At 54.4% G+C, this 21,821-nt stretch overlaps 1 protein-coding gene across 2 annotated transcripts; it reads right to left on the reverse strand.

Annotated features, from left to right (window-relative positions):
* Window positions 1-9,989: 9,989 nt before the first annotated feature.
* EMX2 (empty spiracles homeobox 2) lies at window positions 9,990-17,064 on the reverse strand. Of its 2 annotated transcripts, XM_048311550.1 has the most exons (4): window positions 16,812-17,064; window positions 15,590-16,070; window positions 13,325-13,509; window positions 9,990-10,737 (listed from the first exon to the last, which is right to left on the reverse strand). In XM_048311550.1, exons 2-4 carry the CDS (start codon window positions 15,978-15,980, stop codon window positions 10,570-10,572), a joined length of 744 nt encoding a protein of 247 aa, XP_048167507.1. In that variant the 5' UTR covers window positions 15,981-16,070; window positions 16,812-17,064; the 3' UTR covers window positions 9,990-10,569. The 2 variants fall into 2 exon arrangements, with proteins under 2 accessions (XP_048167507.1, XP_048167506.1); XM_048311549.1 differs by lacking the exon at window positions 16,812-17,064 and having other exon boundaries at window positions 15,590-16,495.
* Window positions 17,065-21,821: the final 4,757 nt, after the last annotated feature.

Genomic DNA, 21,821 nt, shown 5'->3' on the forward strand with positions numbered 1-21,821 from the left:
GGTGTCACTGCTTCTACCCTGAGCTCTTGAAAACACTGCTGATTCCAAGTCACCTGTTAAAAATCTGTTTTCCTTTAAGCTACCCAAGGGCCTACATCTTTTATTTCAGAGATAAAGTAATGTTGTGAAGGAATTGCTTTAAAACAGTTGTTTTCAGCCTGTTTAAGTTTCTATTTCACATCTCCAGCCACTGTGGGTATTTAGTTCAGGATCCAGGGGTTGTATAAAGCCTTCCACACAAACATTCCCACCTGCACAAGCAGGACAGCATCTCTTTCTGTGCTTTTTTATGAATGACAGAGGGAGGTTTATTGAGCAAAGTTTCTGGAGGGGTGAAGGTCTGCATGTACATCCCAAACTTCCTGATCACACAGCTGCCTTCTGGATGGGAAATGCAAAGGCAGAGGTGTTGAATGGTGCTCCTGCTCTGCAGACACCCTCTGGTTCATAATTCCTACAGTCTGATGCCAAACCTTATGGGATCCAAATGAAGGAAGGGGAGAAAAAAAAAAAATTTTTAAAAAAAGGAGAACAGATTAAACCACGGATCACATATTACACTCAGCAAATGGAGTAACAGTCTGATTGAACACAGACAGGGTTCACCCAGAAACCCTTCATTCTTTACAAGTGGAATATTAACAAGCTGACCAGGTCTGAGGTAAGTCAGACTTTTTCTCCATTCTGCATAATAAACAAGATCTCTTGGTTTATTTTTTTCTCCCCAGATGGAGTGCTGGTGGCAACAGATTAACAGGTCACCGGACTGGGTCTGAGAATTGCTGCCAATTACCTCGTCTCTGCTTGTTGCTCTACAGTCTAATGGCATCATTTAACATGCGCTTCTCTCCCCACAGCCCAGTTGGTGACACCCAATAAACAGTGTGATTGATAGATAAGTCTGCTTGAGGACGTCGAGGGGGAAGTGGGGCTCATCATTTCAGGAGCAAATGTCCTTTCCCCTTCCTTTTAGCTTCTTCCCCATCCAGGCAGGGTGAGCGGGAGCCTGGAAAGGCAGCTTGCTGCGGGGCACGGAGGTCCTGCCATCCATCCTGCTCAGCCGGGAGCAGTGGGGCCCCGGCCCGGCCGCTCCCGCTCGCACCGGCTCCGGATCTGAGACCCCGAGCCTCGGCTCTTTCCCCTCAGACAGCAATTACGGCGAGAAACATCTGAATCAACACAGCATCATTTACTCACAAAATCGACAGCCCTTCCACTCGAACTGGTTTAAATTAGTCGACGCCACATTCTTTTCCGTGTGTTTTACTTTCTGCCTTTTTTTTTTTTCCCCTTTAAATAGGGATATATAATTGCAGTATTTCACCCGTCTGAATGCGGAACCGGCCAGCGGAGGAGACGGAGAAGCGGCGGCCACGGCTGGGGTGGTGAGCGAGGGAGATGCGCTCCCAGGAGATGCGCACCCGCGGGCGCTCCCGGCCACCCGCGGGAGGCTGCGGAGGGCTCAGCAGGTGCGGATCCCGGCCGGGCTGGGCAGTGTTTCTCAGCCCTGGCTGCCTCACGGCAACTTACCTTCCGGACATGTGCAGATGGAAAAGTGGGGACATTAAAATCAAATTACAGACGTGTATAAAGACAGAGCCCTTCGCTGGCAGCAGGAATGATTAAACGGAGCAGCTCGGGAAACCTCCTCTATGAATATTTCACGTGAAATGGTGCGATCCCCCCCAAGATACAAGAGCCCTCCTTAATTAAACTGGTGTAAACGTTGCCATTTACTCCTCTTTTTTTTAAGTTACGGGGAGGAGCGGGCAGATTGGCCGAGTTTTACCCTTGTACCCGAAAAAGAAGGAGCAGCACCTTTCCACGGGAGGGGGCACCTGGCCGGGGCTGCAGGTCCCGATGCATTGAGCGCATCCGCGGGGCCGTGTGCGGGGACAGGGACCCTGGGGCGACACGGGAGTCATTGGCTGGGACGGGCGAAGCTTAAGCGATGGTAAAGGAGGGCAGGAACAAGCTCTGCGCCCGCATCTGCCGGCCCCGAGTTCTGCCGCCCCGTATCTCCATCCTTTCCCCGCGGTCGCCCCAACAAGGTGGGGACGAGAGAAGGGTGTTGGCCCGTGTCAGTCCCCCGTTTGCTGCCGCCCAGCTCAAGGCCGCCCCTCGCCCATCTTTCACCCTCGGAAAAGGAGCCCGAGTGGCTCTTGCCGGCAGAGTCACCCCCAACACGAGGTCCTGCCCACCCACGGACGAGGCCGGGGAGGGTCGATTCGGGGGGCTGCGCCCCACTCCCGACAGCGGCAGCGCGGCTGGGGGGTCCCTGGCAGGTCCCGGGGCTGAGCCTCCGGGAACTTGGACGTGCAGCTGCAGCGGTTTCCATGGCGATGAGCGGGGTGGCAGCGGGAAGGTGGTCCCCGACACGTAGGACACGGCTGCCCACCCCGGGCAGTCCGCGCTCTCCCTTCCTGCCTTTCCAAGTGCAGGATCGGGCACTTGGATAGGAGAAACACCCACTGGCGAAAGGAAAAAGGCCCCGGCAGAGCGGCCGCCCTGCCCGCTGTGCCCGGCGATGTCCGCGGGGCTGCACTGGTGGCACCGCTCCCCGCCCGCCAGGACCCTCCGCTTTGCCAAGCGGGGCTCTTTGGGGGTCGCCTGGGTTTGCCAGGGAAAAACGACAGAACCCACGGACCCCAAGCTCTCAGGGCTTCGCCACAGTGATGGGAAGAAAGCGGATTTCCGACAGCCCTTGACTCTTCTAAAGACAAATTGGCATGAATTTCCAAGTCGGCCCGAAGCTGAACTCACGACTCTTCCCCAGACTCCTGACGATGTCCCTGCGACGGTTCCATTCAGTCCCACACGGGGATCTTGGGACCTTAGCTCCTTATACATGACATTCCTTCCTTCCTTCCTTCCTCTCCTTCCTTCCTTCCTTCCTTCCTCTCCTTCCTTCCTTCCTTCCTTCCTTCCTTCCTTCCTTCCTTCCTTCCTTCCTTCCTTCCTCTCCTTCCTTCCTCTCCTTCCTTCCTTCCTTCCTTCCTTCCTTCCTTCCTTCCTTCCTTCCTTCCTTCCTCTCCTTCCTTCCTCTCCTTCCTTCCTTCCTTCCTTCCTTCCTTCCTCTCCTTCCTTCCTTCCTTCCTTCCTTCCTCTCCTTCCTTCCTTCCTTCCTTCCTTCCTTCCTTCCTTCCTTCCTTCCTTCCTTCCTTCCTTCCTTCCTTCCTTCCTTCCTTCCTTCCTTCCTTCCTTCCTTCCTTCCTTCCTTCCTTCCTCTTTCTCTCTCTCTTTTCTCTTTTCCCCTATCTCTTGAGTGTATTTCTTAATCTTTATATCTCTTTCTCTTTTTCTTTTCCTCTCTGTTTCCTTACAGATTTTAGTCAGTACTTCAACTTCGATCTGGCTTCCTGTTATTTTGCATTCCCCGGGAATTGAAATAAAATAACGTTATTCTTATGAAAACACCTTTTCGTGGTTTATTTGAACAGCCTTTACTCTCCCAAATCATATCTTCCCCTCTCCTCCCTCCTCCTTGATTCTGAGCAGAGACATTTGGCAGCCCACGGGGAAGCAGGTACGGTGTGGGCTTACAGATCACTTCAAAAACGCAACGTGCTTACCGGGACGAGGAGGGTGGCACAGGAGATAACTCTCTGAAAAAGGTTTTAAAATCATATTTGGAGCCTAAACATCCCGTCACAGCAAACGTCTTCTCTCGATACACGTCTGCCAAATAAAATAGCCGTGATCGCGTGGATTATAAAAGAGATCACAGAAGAGTTTATCTGGGAATATCTCAGTCTCGAAACCCACAAGCATGCACCTTCTTCCCTGCCTCTGATACCCACTTGCTGATCTAAAGATAAAATAACAGCCGTGCTTGTATTCTCCGGCCTTGTGGAGAAAGTCAGGACTTCGCGCTTTCTGTGAACACAGCAAAACCACAAAAAGGTTGTTCAAATACCGATTAAAGCCATGAGTGTAACTCCACAAAAACACCGAAACTCAGCAGCTTCTCACGACTCAGGCTTGGATCGGCTGCTGCTTCCAGACATGTGGGACTTTGCAGATGAGTTTCCACATCTTATGTAAGTTTATTTGGGTCCAGGTCACCAACACTCATTCAGACAACAGCTTCGCTCAGGGAAATTGTTTCGAATTCTTAATTCCTTTTTTTTCCGCCCCTTTTTTAAAATTCCTTTTTAAATGAAAAACACGATTATATAGGGGAAAAAAAAAAAAAAGGCGGGGTGAAGAGGAGCATCTCTGCTCTTCTGGGCTATTCCTTTCCTGCCTGGAAATCGCTGAAACTTTCCAGAGCTCCGTGTGTCAGGCGAGAGAGAGCGGAGCGGGGCAAGAGGGGACTATCAGTTTGTCCTTTCCTTTACAGGTAGAGGACTTTTAGAAAGGTAAATCCAAGCAGGAGTCTGGGTAAGAACATTGTTCCCTGTGGGGCGGCTCTCTGCCCCGTTCAAGCCCCCAAGGAATGTTTTCAGGCAATGCAGGAGGCAGGGAGATCCCCCGCTCCCACTTTATAGCCAGGCTGTAAACGCCTCGCGGAGGTTTACTCACACTCAAACGGTTAATTAAGAAAACAATAAAGGTCCAGCTTAAACCAACAAAAACCAAGCAGCTCCGAGACGGGCTCCCACTTTCCACACGGCGGCTGCGAGCCCCCTCCCCGCCCGGAGCCTCCGTCCCTCCGTACCCTCTGGATGAGGGCTGGGGCTGACCGAGTGCCCGACCTCCGCATCCTTCTCTCCTCCTACGGAGCTGATGCTTCTCCTCTCACTCCCGTCTAGGAGGAATCGACACCCAAAGCCTTTCCCGTTCCTTCCCTCAGCCCAGATCCGGACCAAACGCAGCCGGGACTCGATTATTTTGGAGTCCCCTCCCCAGAACGTGAAGGAAACAACCACTCGAGGGAGGGTGTCCTGGGATCTGTGCGAGAGCAACCCGGGGCGTGGGTGTGGGGAATGTCCCCTCCTGTGCCCGGCCAGTCCTCACCACCCCGAGCGGAGGACCAGGGCTTTTCTACCTGTCCAGGATAACAGGCCGGGTTTCTTCCCATCTCCCAGGGATGGAGCAACCATGAGTGAGAGGATTGTGTGCCTGAGAGCTCCTTTGCTTCCCCCAGCTCCTGCCTCTGCCTGCTCCTTATTATTTAACTGTCCCAGGGAAAAAACCGTCCAGTTCTTCTGTCTGTCCGGCCTTGGGGAAGGAAACAGGATTAACACGGGGGAGGCAACGTGCGGAGCATTGGCGGAAAAGCGTGGACTTTGTTTTAAGGCATCAAAAGGAAAGACAGAAAAGGATGGACACTACCTTCCAATACACTTTAGTTGGCTGGTGACAAAAACTCCGGGCATGCTCTGAATGTGTAATTACCCCCAACTGAAAATTCCCTATCTAATTTGATATTTGGTGCTCAGCAGAAGCTAGCCTTCGTAAATAATATACAAAGTAAGAAACCTAATCCAGCAGGCTAGAATGTTTAATTCATCATTATGCGAGCTAATTGGAAGGTGATTATATGGTAATTGCTCATTAGTGGTGTATATTTATCGCTGTACCTTATGTCAAGGCCATGGGAATTGTGTAGAGTCTGTTCTCTCATTTCAAGGATCAGTTTCAGAAGCAGGAGCAAAGCGGGCGAGATCAAGTTCTTCCTGACGTCAGGTCCAGCCGTGGGCGATGCAGAGCGGGTCTATAAATGCTCTCCCGGAGCCCCCTCAGCAACCGGGGCTCCAGCCAGGCCGTGCGGGGAGATGGGGCTCCCGAGGCAGCAGGGCCGAGCGTCCCCACGGCGGGGACAAGGGGAAGGATAAGGATGAGAGGAGGCAGATCCTGCCTTCCCTGCTCCGGCCAGGGCAGCTACCTGCGAGGAGGGCTGAGCCCGGTGCGGGAGGGGTGCCCGCAGCATCCTCCCAGCCGTGCCTTGCGGGGACACCCGCGGAGCTGGGGCGGCCACGGCTCCCCCCGGGGAAGAAGGGTCCGAGGGGGCACCGGGGGGGTTCGCTCACGGCCGACGGGTCGCCTTCCCTGCAACAGGCGCTAATTGCAAAAGGTCAATTAAAAGCGAGCGAGCGAAGGTGATTAATGGCCCTTTCGGTTTCAAGCGTGGGCCACGGGCTGGGCTTCCCCGGCTGCGAGTATCCCACCAGGAGAGAGGCTGGCGAGGAGAGAGGTTACGGCTCGGGGTCAGGAGGTTCTCTAAACTCCCTCTTCCCCCTCGCAGCGGGACCCTTTGGAGAAGTAAATCAATGGCTGTATTAGCTCCGAGCAGTTATGAACTGCTGATGGACACGGGAGCAGGGGCTGGGAGAATCCTGTTTATCAGGGAATCCGGCCCGAGCTGCCCTGCCTGCTTCCTACGGGCTATGTGGAGGCTGGGTGCTAATTAGGGGGACCGCTGATTTCCGCCGAGCCCTCACAGGTAACAGCTCGATCCATCAGAGGAGGAAGGTAAATAAACAGCGTTTAAACACAACAAAGAGGGGGTTCCAAAGGCCTCCGGCCTCACCCCCGTCCAGTGGCAAAGAGAGGGCTGCGTGGGTGCGGGCTTGCGCCGCGTGGGGAGTGCAAATCCCACCGGTGGGAAGCAACCCCGGCTGGGAGCCGCTGGCTTAGTCCGAAGAGAAAGGGTTAAAAATCTAAGGCCGGAGGGGTCAGATCCTGAACGCGGAGCCAGCAGAGCTGCGAAGGGTGGGGATCCGGCCCTCGGCCGGTGCGGCAGCGGCGGGGACCCCGGGCTGAGCGGGGCCGAGGGAGGCGAGGGGCGGGGGCGGGATGCGCTGACCTTGGCCGACGGACAGAGCAAAGCGATGGAGGAGGGAAAGCACGCAAACCCGGCCGCTCCGATCTGCGGCCCCGCTCCCGGGGCGCTGCGCGGGACAGTGCGCTCCGCTCCGCACCCGCGGGCGCCGGGCAGCGCTTCGAGGAGCGGCCCCGGGCCGTGGGGTGCGGGGGGTCCCCGCTCGTCCTGCCGCCCCCGGGGGGCCAGAGGGCCAAATCCTCCGTGAGGCACCGAGGGCCGCGCGTCCTCCGGAGGGAGAGCCGGCCCCCGGCAGCCGTCCCTCAGCTTTCCTTCAAAAAAGCCGTAAAAATCCGCCCGAGACTGCAATTCGCCACCCGAAATCCACTCTCCCTCTCCCGCCCCTCTCAGTTATTTAATATAAAATGTATTTTTAAACACCCGCTCGGATAGCATCTCGCCAATATTTATATTTCCAGGTTGCCTGGCATCCACTGTCCCACATTAGACTCTGCCTCTCTCTCCCTCTCTCTAATCCTGCCACTTTAAATAGATGAATTAATAAAGCAAATGAGGGTCTAATAAGCTGACTGTCCTGCCTATTGAGGCAGGGGGAGAGAGACTAGAAAGTGCGCCAAATTTGTTTGCAGTGGATCAAGGCTAGCCGCCTTTGCTTCACTTTCTTTATCTTAATTCCGACTTGAAAAGATATAATTATCTAGTTTGAACAGAGCTGCTATCAAATCCTTCTCTAGGCAAGGCAGGGGAGAGCTGGAGTGGATTGCAGTGTTCTGAGCCGCTTGGTGCAGCCGGAGATAGGGAGTAATGAAGTTGTGGAGTCCTGAGATACAAAGGGCATTAACCTCATTAGCATGAAACCTTTTCTTCTAACCATTGTGGGACCCTTTCAGACTCCTAATCCCCCCTATTTTCAAAGCTGGGTTTGTAATAAAGCTTTTAGGGTTTTTTTTTCAAAGCTAATGGCATTCTCTGAAGATTTTATTGCTGTTACGCTACATAGGACGCTTAATTTTTTTCCCCTCTCTCCCTCTCTTCCCTCACGGTTAAAAAAAAAAAAAAAAAAAAAAAAAAAAAGAGGGGTGGGGGGAGAAGTATATGGTTCCTGCAGAAATAAGCCTTTTATCAAGATGGGAAACAATTTCTAGAAAGGCCCAAGTCTGCTGTTCGGCTGCAATCCGTTTAATGTTTGCCCATTTGCCCGGGTTTGAAGTGGAGAGCAAGGCAGCTTGGGCGAGTTCAGGGAAAATGTGCGTCCTGCTTGGTTTCCAGATCTGCATCATCAGCTGTTCGAGGAGGGAAGAAACGCGACGAGAAGTTTACCTTGGGAATAGCTCTACTAAATAATTAGCCTAAGTTTAAATGGAAAGGACTGCATTGCGACATGCGTCCTAACCCTGACTGGGCCTCTCTCATATTTGTAGCACAAGTGAATGGAAAGTCACCGGGATTGTATAAGAAGCGATGCTAAAAAAAAAAAATAATAAGATCGGATATTTAAAAAAAAAAAATTAAATTTACATAGTACCCGATAGAGCCAACACGTGCACAGAATGTCTAATCTTAACTTTTCAAGGCAGTATGTTTAACAAAGCTCGTATTTTTGCGATGCATTGTAACTTCGCCTTATCACAGTGTAAAGGGTAGTCAGATTGTCCTAAATTATGTCCAACTAGCCCCCCTGCATCCACGGATTAAGAGATTAAAGGAGACCACTGGGCAATGCCTCCTCTTTCCCCTTCATATTCCTGGTATGATAATTGCCTAAACTGATTTGCACTTTCACAAAAGCTTGCAGGATTCTTTGTAGCTCGAACAGAGCAGACGAGGTTTCTCTATCAATGGAAATAAAACTGATTAATGCAGTCTATCAGGCTAAGGAGCAAATGAAGCATGAAAAAACAACTGTGCACCCCCAGAAAACCAGCTAGTTTCCTCAAGGACCCAGAGCAACTTTTTTACTTTTTTTTTTTTTCTTTTTTTTTTTTTTCCTTTCCCCCTCGTCTTTAATGTCAGAGTTTTACTCTGTGCCCAGGATCGCTCCCTGAGAGCAGCAGGGAGAGCAGCAGCTGGGGCGCAGCCTCTGCTCACAGGACCTGTTCCTCACCTCACCGACCTGGCCAGGAGATAGAAAAGATGGGGGAAAAGACAAAAAAAAAGGAAAAATCCTCTCTCGCTAAAGAAAACAGATATTTTTGCCGAGGAAAGCCCCTCTCAGCAGAGCGCGGCTGCTGCGGACCAGTTTCACCATCACGAGCCCGTCCGCACTTCAATTTCTAACCAGGGAAGGGGCTGGGTTTGTCCTTGGGGGTTTTGGTTGGTTGGTCGGTTCTGTTTTGGGAGGTTTTAGGTATTTATTTACAGCAAGTGCGCCTCTGCGGCTTATTTTTAGAGGTCTATTTAGCAGCCAGCGAATACTTTAAGAAAATGCGCCTATGGCCGCAGGAATGCACGGCGCGGCCGCGGGGGTTCAGCAGCTAAAAACAAGGCGGTGTGGGGGGAAACCATAGGTTTCCGAGAAATTTGGGGGTGAAGGGGAAAAGATATTGCTTAAAAATTTAGGGCATATTGATAAATCTTTATTGACAAAATATTGACAATGACATACTTCTTGGAAGTATATAGTGTGTTAGAATTCTAACAAATTAAACACAAAACACAAAAATATTTACATTCTGGTATAGGAGACATGAAGGAAACATTTGTCACTTTTTTTTTTTTTTTAGTAGCTCTATGATCTCGGAATATTATAAGGTCAGTGTTTGAAAATTGACCCAATGAAAATGGCCATTAGGAAAAAAAAAAAAAAAATCAATCCGTGATTTTCAGTCCCTTTTCTCTGGATCCTCCCAGCCTAGAAGGTGTCCCCACCGCCAAAACTGGTCGCTGGGTTTGCGCTTTGTTAATCTTAAAAAAAAGTAATCATCATCCGCTTTTGCAATGGGGATACATTTGGGGGGGGGAGATAATTTCATTTGATTTTTTTTTTTTTTTTTTTTTTTGCAGCAAAAGTTATGACCAACCCCAACCTCCCCCGCCCCCCCCCCCCCCCCGCCTTTCCCTCCCGTCCCTCCCCTCCCCACCGTGTTTGTCCATCCGGAAGGAACACTATGCTTTGTTACTGCTACTTCATTTAGCTTTCACAAACACTTTGACGCCAGAAGTTATCATAAAATGTTTACAGACTGCACATTTCTCGTAAAATAAAATTAAAAAGCACACAGAACCTGTCTTAAAGGGAAAAAAATTACAATTCATTTCTGTCTTTAGGAACCGGAATAATTTTTTCCGATTTTTTTTTTTTTTCTTTTTTTTCTTTTTTTTTTTTTTTTCCCCAGACGGCTTTACACATGCAATTCAAGTTTCTGAAACAGGTGTGGGTTTTGGCTGCTTATGGAAATTTCTCTTTCAAAGACGGAAAAAACTGTGAAGTGCAAAATGTCCTGTAAGGTGTTAATTTTTCTGGTTTGGTTGGGGGCTTTTTTTGCTTCTATTTTTTTTTTCTTTTAAAGATTTTTTCTATATATTTTTAAATTTTTTTGACGTTATGTTTTTAAAAGTGGACTGCGATAAACGGAATACCTGTCAATCACCTCGTCCCGGTGTTTTGGCTTTGATTGACAGATCCCCTTTGCCAGAGCGGTGCCGGCAGTGCCACAGTTCGGACCCCTCGCTGGCTGGCCCTCGCTCGCTCCCAGCTCCCTCCCAGGCAGGAATCGTGTTTTGATGAAGATCTCCGTGTCCTTCCTCGCACCGCCACGCTGGGGGGGTGGGGGGGGATGGTGAGCCTTTAACACTTTCGGTTGGTGGGGTCCTGGCTTTGAAAAGTCCAAAAGTGCCAGGTTTTAATCGTCCGACGTGACGTCGATTTCCTCTGGGCTGGCTTGTTTGGTGGCGATTCTCCACCGGTTAATGTGATGAGTCCCTTTTTTCTTCTGTTGTGAGTCTGAACCTTCTTCTTCCAACTTTTGCCGCTTAAACTTTGTCCGTCTGTTCTGAAACCATACTTTTACCTGCGGGAGGAAAGGCACCGGGCATTAGTCCGACCGCCGGCTGCCCTGGACCTGCGGAGGCGCTCCGCGCCCCGCTTGCTCCGTGTGCCAGTGGCACCGTGCGCCGCCCGCAATGTGCTCTGTCCGTAGCGTGTCCCCGCCGCTCCGTGCCCTGCTGTCACCGCTGGCCAGCCTGGCGGGGGGCGACCAGAGCCGGGGCCCCGCTGCCCCCCAACCGGCTGCGGGAAAGGCACGGTCAAGCTGCCCCACGCCCCCCGAGCACTTCCAGAGCACCCACGCGTGCAGGAGCGGGCAGCACCGCCGGGGAGATGCGCGGTGCGCGCACCTGAAGCTCCCGCGGACGCGTAGCCCCGAGCAGTGCCCAGATAGCCCACGCGGGGAGCACGTAGCGTGGTGCTCGCCCCTGGGCTATCACCTCGACGGCCCCGCCGCCCGGAGAGGCTCCGGCTCCTCGCTCCTGGCCAGGTGTCCCACGGCCTCCAGCCCCGGGAGAGCCACCGGGGCTGCGGCGAGGAGGCCGGGCCGGCTGTGGGGCTCCCACCTGCCCGGCAAGGCAAAGCAAAGACAGGGCCTCGTCCGTTCTAACGGGGCGGCAGGATGGGGCTAGGGGGTGGAGGCACGGGATTTTTTCCTCTTGGAAAAGTGAATAAAATGTACGGAAAAGCCCCGAGTAGAAAAACGTTCATGGCTCCCCGCAGCATCTCCCTGGGACGCTCCGTCCAGGAGCGATCGCAGTGCGGTGAGACCTGTAAGTGGCATCGTAAATATCCCCTGATTTTGTTCAGCGCCGCGTACATCTGACTGAACCATCCAGCAGCTGACTTCAGTGCTTTAATTACAGATAGTATTGATCTGGAGCTATCTCCAGGGCTGGCCACACTCCTTGTAGCGTCCAAAGGTAAACTTTTTTTTTTTTTTAAAGCAGTTTAAACTCTGGTTCTGTCTGAAAGTGCCTGATAAAGGCCTCAGCAAGGGGGGGAAAGGGAATTGGAGCATTTTAATAAGCTGGTTTAACCCGCTTCGCTGCCTCTTCAGAACAGAGACCTGACTGGCCGGACACACATCTCCGCTGCATTTTCATATTCTCCAAAAGTCCCCCATTAAAAAGCTGAGCGGGGAACAAGGGGTGAGTTTAATTTGCTTTTAGTTTGCTAATTGAAGGGGAGGACGGTTCATTTCTGCACGCTGATCTCCCAAAAGGGAGCTCATTTGTAGGGGACTGGGGGTTTGACATCCGGACAAAAGACCCCAACCAGCTTCGGAATCAAGCAGCACAAAGACCACCTTAAATACAGCTTTCCAGTAGAAATAAGCCTGTGACCGGTCCCTTGTTCGGGGAACCTCATAAAAGTGGCGATCCCTTTTTATTGTTTTGTTAGGGAGACATTTTAAAACAAAAGCTCCAACCTCTTTATTGCTTCCCCCACGAAAAGGAGTTAAGAAAAAAAAAAAAAAGTGTTACAACTTAATCCGCCCAGAGAACGCTGTGTTTACTGGGAACTTTGAACTAGGCTGCGGCTGGGTATTTTGGCTTTTTTTTTTTTTTTTTGTTTTTTTTTTTTTTAGTACAGTGCCACATACTGTAGCAGAGACAATCCCCATCTGGAACCCTCTCTCTCCACGAGTTTCCTGGAAGGGCACAAAACAAAAGCCCGACACAACAACAACAACAACAACAACGACAACCACCAATCCTCCAAACTCCAGCCTTTCTTCCGGCGGGGAGAAAACCGCGAGAAAAACGCCCTCGCAGCCGGCCCGCCGGCCGTGGGTGCCCGGCCGTCGGGGGGAGCCTGCGCCCGCCCCCGCCGCAGCTCTTGGCCCGTTCCGCGCCGCCCCACGGGTGCCCAGCCCCGGTACCTGCCAAGACCCTCGGGCCGGCACGACCGTGGCAGAAACATCGCCCGTCGTCCCGCCAGAGAGACCGAAATAGTCTCCGGTGCGGTTCTGGCCCGCAGCCAGTCGGAGAGGAGGGGAAGGGGAGTGGAAGAGGGGAAGGGGGGATTCCTTGTTGATAATTTCTCTGCTTTTATTTTTCATCTTTCTGCCCTCCTGAACCGGCTCCTCACATCCCCTCTGCCGGCTAGACACGAGGGAAAATTCATCCAAGAAACTGTGTTTCTGCTGTAGGGTCCAAACGGGGGGTTCTTCCCCTTGCCCCCGCATCTGTTCTGGTAGCTTTTCCCCTAACATCGAACTCCTTCTTGAGGCTCAGACCAGTCCCGCAACAGAACGACCGGACCCGCAGACCGCAGCTCTCGCCGCTGCCTCCCCGCTCGGGCCGGAGCTCCAGCCGGGGCTGCCCGAGGGACCCGAAATCGCGCCCCGAGCGCTGCGGCTCCCCACGCCCGGCCGAGGCACCGCGACCCCCGGAACGAGCGGTGAAATCACGAAGGGAAAGGGATTTTACAACGCTCAGGCGATGGAAGATGCCTGTCTCCACTCCACCGGTTCGGGACTGGAGGCCTAAGCACCCCTAGAATTTGCCCTTATCATTGCCCGAATCTCGGCCCGGCCGGGTGGGTTTTCCAAAGGAGATGCCGGTACTTTCGCTTTGCCAACTGCCCGTTCCCTGCTTCCCCCTTACCTGAGTTTCCGTGAGGCTGAGGCTGTGTGCCAGCTGTTTTCTCTCCGCTCCTACTACATAATGGTTCTTCTCAAAGGCATGTTCCAGTCTCAGTAATTGGGATGGGGAGAAAGCAGTACGGATCCGTTTGGGTTTCCTGGCCAGTGCATTGTGCAATAGGAAGCTCTCCGGGCTGGTTTCATTCCCTGGGAAAGAGGGTAAAACGGAGATTAGTAAAACACCTTCCCCAAACGCACTCGACAGGACTTTTTAGTGCAAGAATTTTTGTCTCCCACCATAACCCTCAACTATAGTTTCTTTTTTATTTTTCAGAGCTTTTTTTGTATTGAGTTTTCCTTTGACAAATAGGTAGAGGGGAAGGATAAATACACAGGAGGGGAGGAGAGGACTGAGAGAAATTAAAATGCTAAAACACAACCTGGGGAGCACTACAGAAAAGGAAAAGAATTGGCCAGAGCCCGGCTGCGGTGTCTGCGGCTACATCTCACGGCTGCCCCCCTTCCCCTCGACCACCGGAGCCTCACGTCTTTCCCTATTTGTTTGTTATTTCCATCTTCCCGTCGCGGCCAGCTGGGAGCGGCTCTCGGGGCGCCCCGGCCGAGCCTCGCGAGTCTCCCTGGCCACCCACCGGCCTCCGGGAGCCGCCCGCCCGCTCCCCCGGCCTGTCTCGGCTTCCCTCGCCCAAAACTTCGGCCGGAGCCTTTCTCCCGCTGCTTCTCTTCATTCTGCCGGTGTGCTGCCCGCAACAGGGCTCCCACCGCCGCCGTTCCCGGCCCACTGACCCTCCCCGCTGCCTCGGCGCCGCCGGGAACCGGCGTGGAAATAAAGAACCAAACTCCGAGGAGGCCACAGAGCGGCCATCCCATCCCATCCTATCCCATTCCGTCCCATCCTGCATCGGAGCGGGGGCGGGAGAGGGGGGTGGTGAGCCGGGGCTTTTCGGTGGGCATTTCCCTCCAGGGTGCCCCTGTGCCGCTTCTCCGGTCTGGTCCTTCCAAGGTGGAAAAGGCACCGAGGGGCTCTCTCTGTAAGTGCTTTAAAAATCGTTGGAGGAGGAGGGTGTGTTTGAAATCAGGCTGTGTCTCAACACCAGGACATTTCCGCCTTTCATCTACCCCTCGTTACCAATCGCCTGGTGCCTGCGACAAATAATTTGGTGAGCGAAACCTGTAATTTTATTCTGAAAGGGTAATAATCCGTTTTGTGTCTCAGACCGCCTGGCTTCGGAGAGAGTGGCTCCTTTCCCAACCCGGCTGCAGCGGCCCGGCTGTGGAAGGCCGGGGAAAATGCAGCATGCAGGTGGTGTGTTTTCGTTCCGAATTAATAAATAAAAATACAAGGGAAAAAAAAAAAAAAAGCCAGATGGATCCCTGCGAGTGAAGGCTGATTTTGTTTGTTTGTTGGTTTGCCTATAATGAAAGTGGCAGAAGCCGGACCCATTAAGGGAGAGATCGGTTCACCCTTCGGAGAAGACGCTGCAGGTTACAAAGGGTTAAACAAGGGGGATTTTATTGATTGTCCGCCATTGGATTCGGTTATTTCCCTTCAGCTGGTTATTAATCGCTTGGCATTTGGAGCCCCTCGCTGACCGCACGGTCGGGATCGCCCTCCGTGCCCCTTCCCCGGCTGTCCTCTGCAACCCCATCTCCCCGCGCTCCTCCGGCGCTGGGATTAATTCCCCGCACACACTCCCCTCATCCTTTTTCTGGGGTTCGCTTCATTTCTTCCCCTCTAGCAAGGGCAGCGGCCGGACTTGTGGCGGCGGCGAGGGCTTCCTGCGGCCCCGCAGCTCGGCCCCGGCAGCCCGGCGGGCACCGCCGCCTTCCCGGGGGAACCACAGCCTCACCACCTCTCCATTCCCCGCTCTGCGGGGCCGCTTCCTTCGGGGGCTCCCCTCTAGCTCTTAACACACCGGAACAAAAAATATCCACCTTTTCGCCTGCTTTCAATGGGGGCAGAAAGCTGACGAAGTCCCAGCCGGCCTTGCCTTCCCGCTTGCTCTCGTCTTCCCGGGAAACCAAAACAAACCGGGAAAAGCAGCAAAACAAAACCAAGCCCAAGACCCTCCGCTCTGACAGCTCTCCCAACTTTGGTGGAGGCGGAGACAGGGACAAAAGACCCCGGGCCCAGCCGAGCCGAGCCCTCGGCTCCGGGCAGGGGCCGCCCGACCACCCGCCGTCCCCCAACATCCGCACCGCGGGGACCGGCCGGGGCCCGCCGGAGGATGCAGGGCTGGATCGGAAGGAGAAGAAAAGTTGCACGTACCTTGGAACCTGTGGCCCAGATACCGGTAGCGGTGTATTAGCCACGGGTAGAAGGTGGAGGGGTCCCTTTGCTGCGAGGCGAAGAGCGGGTGCGTGGAGTGCGAAGCAGGCAGCGGGTGGGCGGCCAGGGCGTGAGGAGGGGGCACGGGATGGACCGGCACGGCCGGGTTAGGCGGGTGGGAGACGGCTTCTGCAAAGACCAAGTCCGGGTTGGAGTAGACTCCCCTGCCAGTGGAGTGGAAGCCGTTGAGAAAAGGGTTCATCGGGCTGGAATTGGCATAGCTGAGCGCCGCCGGCCGGATAGGATCCTCGGAGCGAGACGTGGGCAAGGGGCTGTCTTTGGCCACCAGCGACTCGATGGTGAAACACCGCTTGGGTGTGGGCTGAAACATGCTGCCGCGACGAGAGTCCCCGACCCAATCTCTGCCCGTCTCTTTCTGGTGCGCGGGAGACGATCCGGGGAAGTTTGCAGCAGGGAGTGACTTGAGGAGGGATAGATACACACATAAATAGACAGGGGCTGGAGGAAAAGGAGGCAGCGGCAGCCAGCGGTACCCAAAAGGGAGACACACACACGCACCACGCACACACTCACACAAAAAAAGTTGCTGGGAGAAGTTTCCCTCCTGCAAGGAAAAGGCGGTCGCGCCCCCCCCTCCCCCCCTAAGTCCAAAGACAATCCATGGATGTGATCGGCCCCTTCATAAGTTGTGCAAACGATTTGTTAGTTCATGAGCCTAATTAGTGCTGGGATCACATAAACAGCTTCCTCTGAAGCCTGGTAAATGGCTTGATGATTGGTCGCTATTACTCGCCTTGAGGTTGAAGGGGGAGACTCTTTAAAGTGCGTCAGAGGGGAGGCGAGCGCCGGGCAGCGCCATCGGGAGGGATGGAGCCGCGGATCGGAGTGCGGCGGGAGCGCGCCCGTCAGCGCGGGGGGAGCGCGGCGCCCCGCGCAGCCGCCCCCGCCCCGCCGCCGCCCCCGCGCTCGGCCCCGCTCGGCTCCGCGCCCCTCCGCAGCCGCGCTGCCCTCCCTCCCCTGCCGCCGCTCGGCGACCAAGGTAGGCGGACGGGGGCCGGGGGGGGGGGGGGGCTTCAGCGGGACAGGAGATGGGGGGCCCTGCATCTCTTCTGGTGGGGGCCAGGGGGGAGTAGGGCTGCTCCGCCAGCGCGACACCCCTCTCCCTGCCACCTCTCGGGTACTCTCAGCCCGGCGAGGTTACCTTGATCGGCCCCGGGGCGTCAGGGAGAGATGCCCCGCTTGGGAAAGATTTCGTCCCGGTGAGAGAACGGGTCGTCCTCTTCCTCCGAACTTATTTATTTCCCCTTGGCTCCTCCGCACTGCCCGCACCGCGCGGTGCGGAACACAAAGCGCAGGGCAGCATCGTGCGGAGCTGGGACACGCCGGGCTCTCGCAGACGGGACAAGGGATCAAGTCTCCGGTTCCAGCCTTGTCCGTATTTTCGCGTTTACCTTTGGGTCCGGAGATGATTTTAGGGCTGAGTTCTCCTCCTCCCATTGGCTGGAGCTGCAGAATAATTATGATCACATCCTAATACTCTTGGCTGGTGCTTACTGTTTATTGGTAGTTAAGGATCTATTATCTATTCATCAGCCTCCCATTTTTGCCAATTACATTCTTCTAAAGTGAAGTACCAGCAGGTATTTTGCACATTTACAATTAATGATAAAAAAATCTGGCATACTTTAAATCTATTACGCCGCTGTGTAATTTATCTTAAAGATGCGGAATTGCTAATGTAAATTAATGTTTCTGTTGAACCAAAGGATGGGGGGAGTCTTAAAACCAGTCTAGCGTTTCTTTCCTTCGTTCCCAGACCTTGTTTTCTATTTTCTTTTCACTTTATACACTAAAAACCCGTTACTTCGCTGCATTAAATTATGCTAAAAAACAAATCGCTGTCTAAATGGTTGTTTCCAGTAAAGGGCGAGGTGAATTCTATTCTCCTTCCCCACTCTCTGCTAAAAGCATCTGTTCCCAGCTTGCCGATATTTTTAACACAATACCAAATCGAGCGGCTAAATATAAGTGACAAAACAGTGTTGGGCACGCAAAGATGCGGCTGTTCTTGCGCCTTTGTCTGAGGCCGTGTTTCCCTTTGTGTACCCCGCGCTGTGTGCACTTTGTGGAGGGAGAAGTTCACTTTCTGTAGGAAATGTAAATCTGATCTCCAGGCGTGGGGCGGCTGCACGTATAGACATCCACAGCCACACGTGCGTGCGAGCGCAGAGCAAAGTGAGGGACAGCTTTACGCGGCATAACTCAAGTCTTTGGGCAGATTTTGCTGCGAGGTGCCATTCTCCCAGGTCTCACACATTTGGGAAAACCTTTCCTGCCCGAAGACACCGGAGTGCAGGGTTCTGGCCCCGCTGAGCTTAGAGTGCCGAGCAAGGGAGAGAAGGATTTTCCTTCAGCCCCACTCGTGTCCCTCGTGAATCGCCAGTATCTGAACTTTCTGAGACCCCTCACGCCTTCTCCGTACAACTTTTTTCCCCTCAACCGGCCGTCATTATGCCTCTTCTCGAAAAGATCTGGGGTTACAGACACGAACAAGGATGAGAAAGTGCCCTAAATACGGCGGGTGTTTGATGTGCTGGTTTCGACTGGGGCCTTGGTTCCAGAGCATTGAAAACGGAAAAAAAAAAAAAAAAAAAAAGGAAAAAAAAAGGGGAAAAAAAAGGAAGAAAAAAAAAAGAGAGAAACTTCTCCTTCTCCTCGGAGGAACTGTGTTTTGCATCAGCGTATTTACACTTCTCCTGGACTGAAGAATGAATCTGAATTGGAAAAACTTCAACTCCTTTTTTTTTTCCTTTTTTTTTTTTTTCTTTCCAGACATCCTGGCATAATCGCGGGGCTCCTTTGAAAACTGCATCGAGCAATTTAGCACTTGGGGAGGGAGGAATTATATCCGTTTGAAAAGAAACCTCACACACGCAGAACCTCCAAAACGATCGATAAATTTCCCTCGACCTTCTTTACTGCCGGGGAAATATCCTCTAGCCTAAAATCCCTCTCCGAAGGGGAGTCCCGTTGTTTTGGAGCTGAACGGAGGAGGCTACGCTTGCAGCGGGGAGCTCTCCACGGCCAAGTCCGATTTTTTTCGAGAAAAGCGGGTGATCTCGGCCGCAGCACCCTGGAGGTCGGAGCCCTGCTCGCTCTCTGCGCTCTGTACATACGTACACATGTCTGTGTGTATGGTGTGTGTGTGTGCGGGGATACATCCAGGCAGAGGAACCGCAAGCAGAGCCTGGAGAACACAAGCTTTCCCTGGGTTTTGTCAGAGATAAAACAGGCCGGGGACAGTGAGAACAAAAACCAAGAGGACTCGGGATGGGATTTCCCAGAATTTGCCTCTTCTCCCTAAATTTTTGTATCATTCTCGCACTCGTCGCCGTGGCCATTTCTCGTGGGCGCCTCCCGCGCAGCCCCCGGCCTCTGCTGGCCCGGCCACGGCCGCTGAGCTCCAGCCCGGCCTGTCCAGGGAACACCTCCCGAAGCCACTCTCTTGAACTTTTCCTTCCCAAGGTCTTGACAGGCTGCTCTCGCTGTCCCCTTGGCGTCTACATGGAGAAAATCTGGCAGGGGCTCCCTTCCCAGCAATCCCCGATCTGCTCCAAGCGCACCGAGAGGCAGCCTCTCTCGGAGAGAGGGGTGAGCTACATTCGCAGTCAAATTACATGGCTGGCCTCAAAGGCACTAGCTCCGGATTTCCAAACTAATACTCATCTTTTAAAAGACGAGCCAAGAAGAAAGTGCGAGGAAGGTCTCAGATGCGGGGACCTCGGGGTAAGACGGTTGTTCATGGGCTAAACCAGGCTGAATTTTCTCGGGTATGGGGGTGGCGGTGAAGGAAGTTTCAGCCTTCCCTTAACTTTCTTTTCCAGGCGGGATCCGTCTCCCTCTTTTCCCTCCTGTCCCAGAGATTCATGCTCACAGCAGGGAGGAGAGGTGACCTAGGCAGGTCGTGTCTGGCGTGGGGTTGAGTGAGTTAAAGAAGAGGATGAATTTAATTCTTTTCTGAACGCCCTAAATCCTACTCAGTATGTCTGAACCTCCTGCGAGTCCTTCGCAAAAGCGGAGTGCTCGGCGGGAATGACGGGCCGGGCCGAGCCGAGCCGGGCGCCCAGGACCTTGGCCGGGCTGCGGGGCTCCGGGGGAGCCGGTCGAGCAGGTGCATTCCGTCCGCAGCCAGCCCCGAGCAGCCGGAGCCACGCGTGGACAGGGCCTCTCTTCCCACTCATCCTGGGCTCCCGGGTGGGACGGACACACGGGATGCTTCCCACGGACCTCCCCGCCGAGGAGAGCAGCCCTGAAAACCTCACCCCTCTATTTCGGTTCTGCACAGCGGGGCCAGCGCTGAAGCCGCCGGGATCCCGTCTCAGCGGCAGAGGACCGGGACCGGGACTGGGACCAGGAGAAGGCCTTGCTACCCGGATTCCTCTCACCGACCCGGGAACAGCGATGGGCCAGGGTCGCTTTAGTTTTTCTCTTTTCGACTCTAATTCAGGGCCCCGTCCCCTCTCGCTCTCGAACCAGCGCCATTTGCGCGCTGCACAGCCTGGCCCCGCCGTGGTTCCGCGCCGCTGTTTTTGTCCCGGGGGTGTCGGACTCGCGGTTCCAGTACAATGCCGGTAACACGGGACATCCGTAACCCCCAGCTTTACACGCGAAGCCCTAACACGCAGCCCTCCGCGCCAGACCTTTCAAACGTCAACACGTGCGGGGGAAGCGGGAGGAAATACCCGCAGCTGCGTGCGGGCGCGGTGAGCAGCGCGGTACCGAGAGTGCGTGTGGTCAGGCCGGGCCGGGCCGGGCCGCTGGGCCGCCGGGAGCATCCCCGCACGCCGCTCCCGCCGCTCCCTGGGCGCTCCAGTCCCGGTCCCCGCCCGCTGCGCGGGGGCGGCGGCCGCGGGCGCGGGGCCGGGCGCGCATCCGCGGGGCGGCAGCGCCCCCTGCCGGCCGCCGTGCAGCTCCCGCCCGCCCGCGGCCCCGCCGCCGGCACCGCATCCCCGGCGGGCCCGGCCGCTCCCGAGCTCCCCGATCCCGTCAGAAAGCAGCCAGGAGCACTAAGGCCGCTTAATGTGTCTATTAATAAAAGTAATCAAGCCCTAAAGGGCTTTTACTTTTTTTTTACTTTTTTTTTTTCTTGAGAAAGCTCCACGCGTGTGTATTCACACACATCCACGCACACGCACTCCAAACTCTCCCCGCGGAGTTGGCGGAGCGCTTGATTTGAACTACCCACCGAGGGACCAGCACGTCCGAAATCTTTCCCTCGGGGGTAGCCTTCTCAACAGCTGGATCCAAAAACTGCATCCAGCCCTTGAACTTTGGCACTTCGATCAAAACCTTGGCTTGTGCCACACCGTGTACTGCGACTTCTCGTACGTGATGGGGTATAGGCAAGAGGGCTTTGAAAAGTCTCCTGTCTTTCCTGCCCGCCTGTCCGTTTGACCTGCGGGCTCTATCCCGAAGGAATAGCTCCTGTGGGGACTCCCGTGGGCTCGGAAAGGCTGGCTTGTCAGCGGTGCGGTACCGCACGCCGGTGAGTTACAGCCAGTTTCCAGCTGTTGGGTGCTGAATTCACGGCAGATACACGGGCTTTGCCTGCCACCGGCTACCTGGGCAAGCCCTATATTGTGGGTTTCTGAGCGCCCGTGTCAACCACGGGGGTTCTTCCTTGATGAAAGTTCGTCAGACTCATAAAAAAAAAAGTTAAAAGAAGAGCTAAAAGCAGAGGCAGATTTGCAGGCCAGCTAGGGGTTGCAGGTGTCCACGCTCCGGCCATCCCATGGGAAACCGCTCGTCTCTCTTGGGAACGAAAAGGTGTCTGAGCCTCCACTGATGTGGAGGTTGCGTGGGAAGAACATGCGGGAGATGCTCTTCCACCTGGTGCTTGTTTTTCCTAGTGGAATACGATGCACACCAAAACAGAAACTCCTTGTCCACGAAACAAACCCCCGCTCTGCACCTGGGCGGGACCTTCACAGTCCTGAGCGGGACGAGGCGGACACGGGGGGACCCCGCGGGTGCGCAGCACTCGCTGCCCTGCGCGGTGTGGCGCGGAGCTGCCTTGGATCCCCGGCTCCCGTGTTCTCGTTCCCCATCCCATCTCAGAACGCAGTTAAGGTTCCCCATCTGTGCCGTACTTTTCTTCTGCAGGCGCGGGGCTCCGTCCTGCCCGGGGGTCCCGCAGCTCCCACACCGGGGC

The sequence above is a fragment of the Corvus hawaiiensis genome, chromosome 8 (assembly GCF_020740725.1).
Source record: "Corvus hawaiiensis isolate bCorHaw1 chromosome 8, bCorHaw1.pri.cur, whole genome shotgun sequence".
Taxonomy (NCBI): Eukaryota; Metazoa; Chordata; class Aves; order Passeriformes; family Corvidae; genus Corvus; species Corvus hawaiiensis.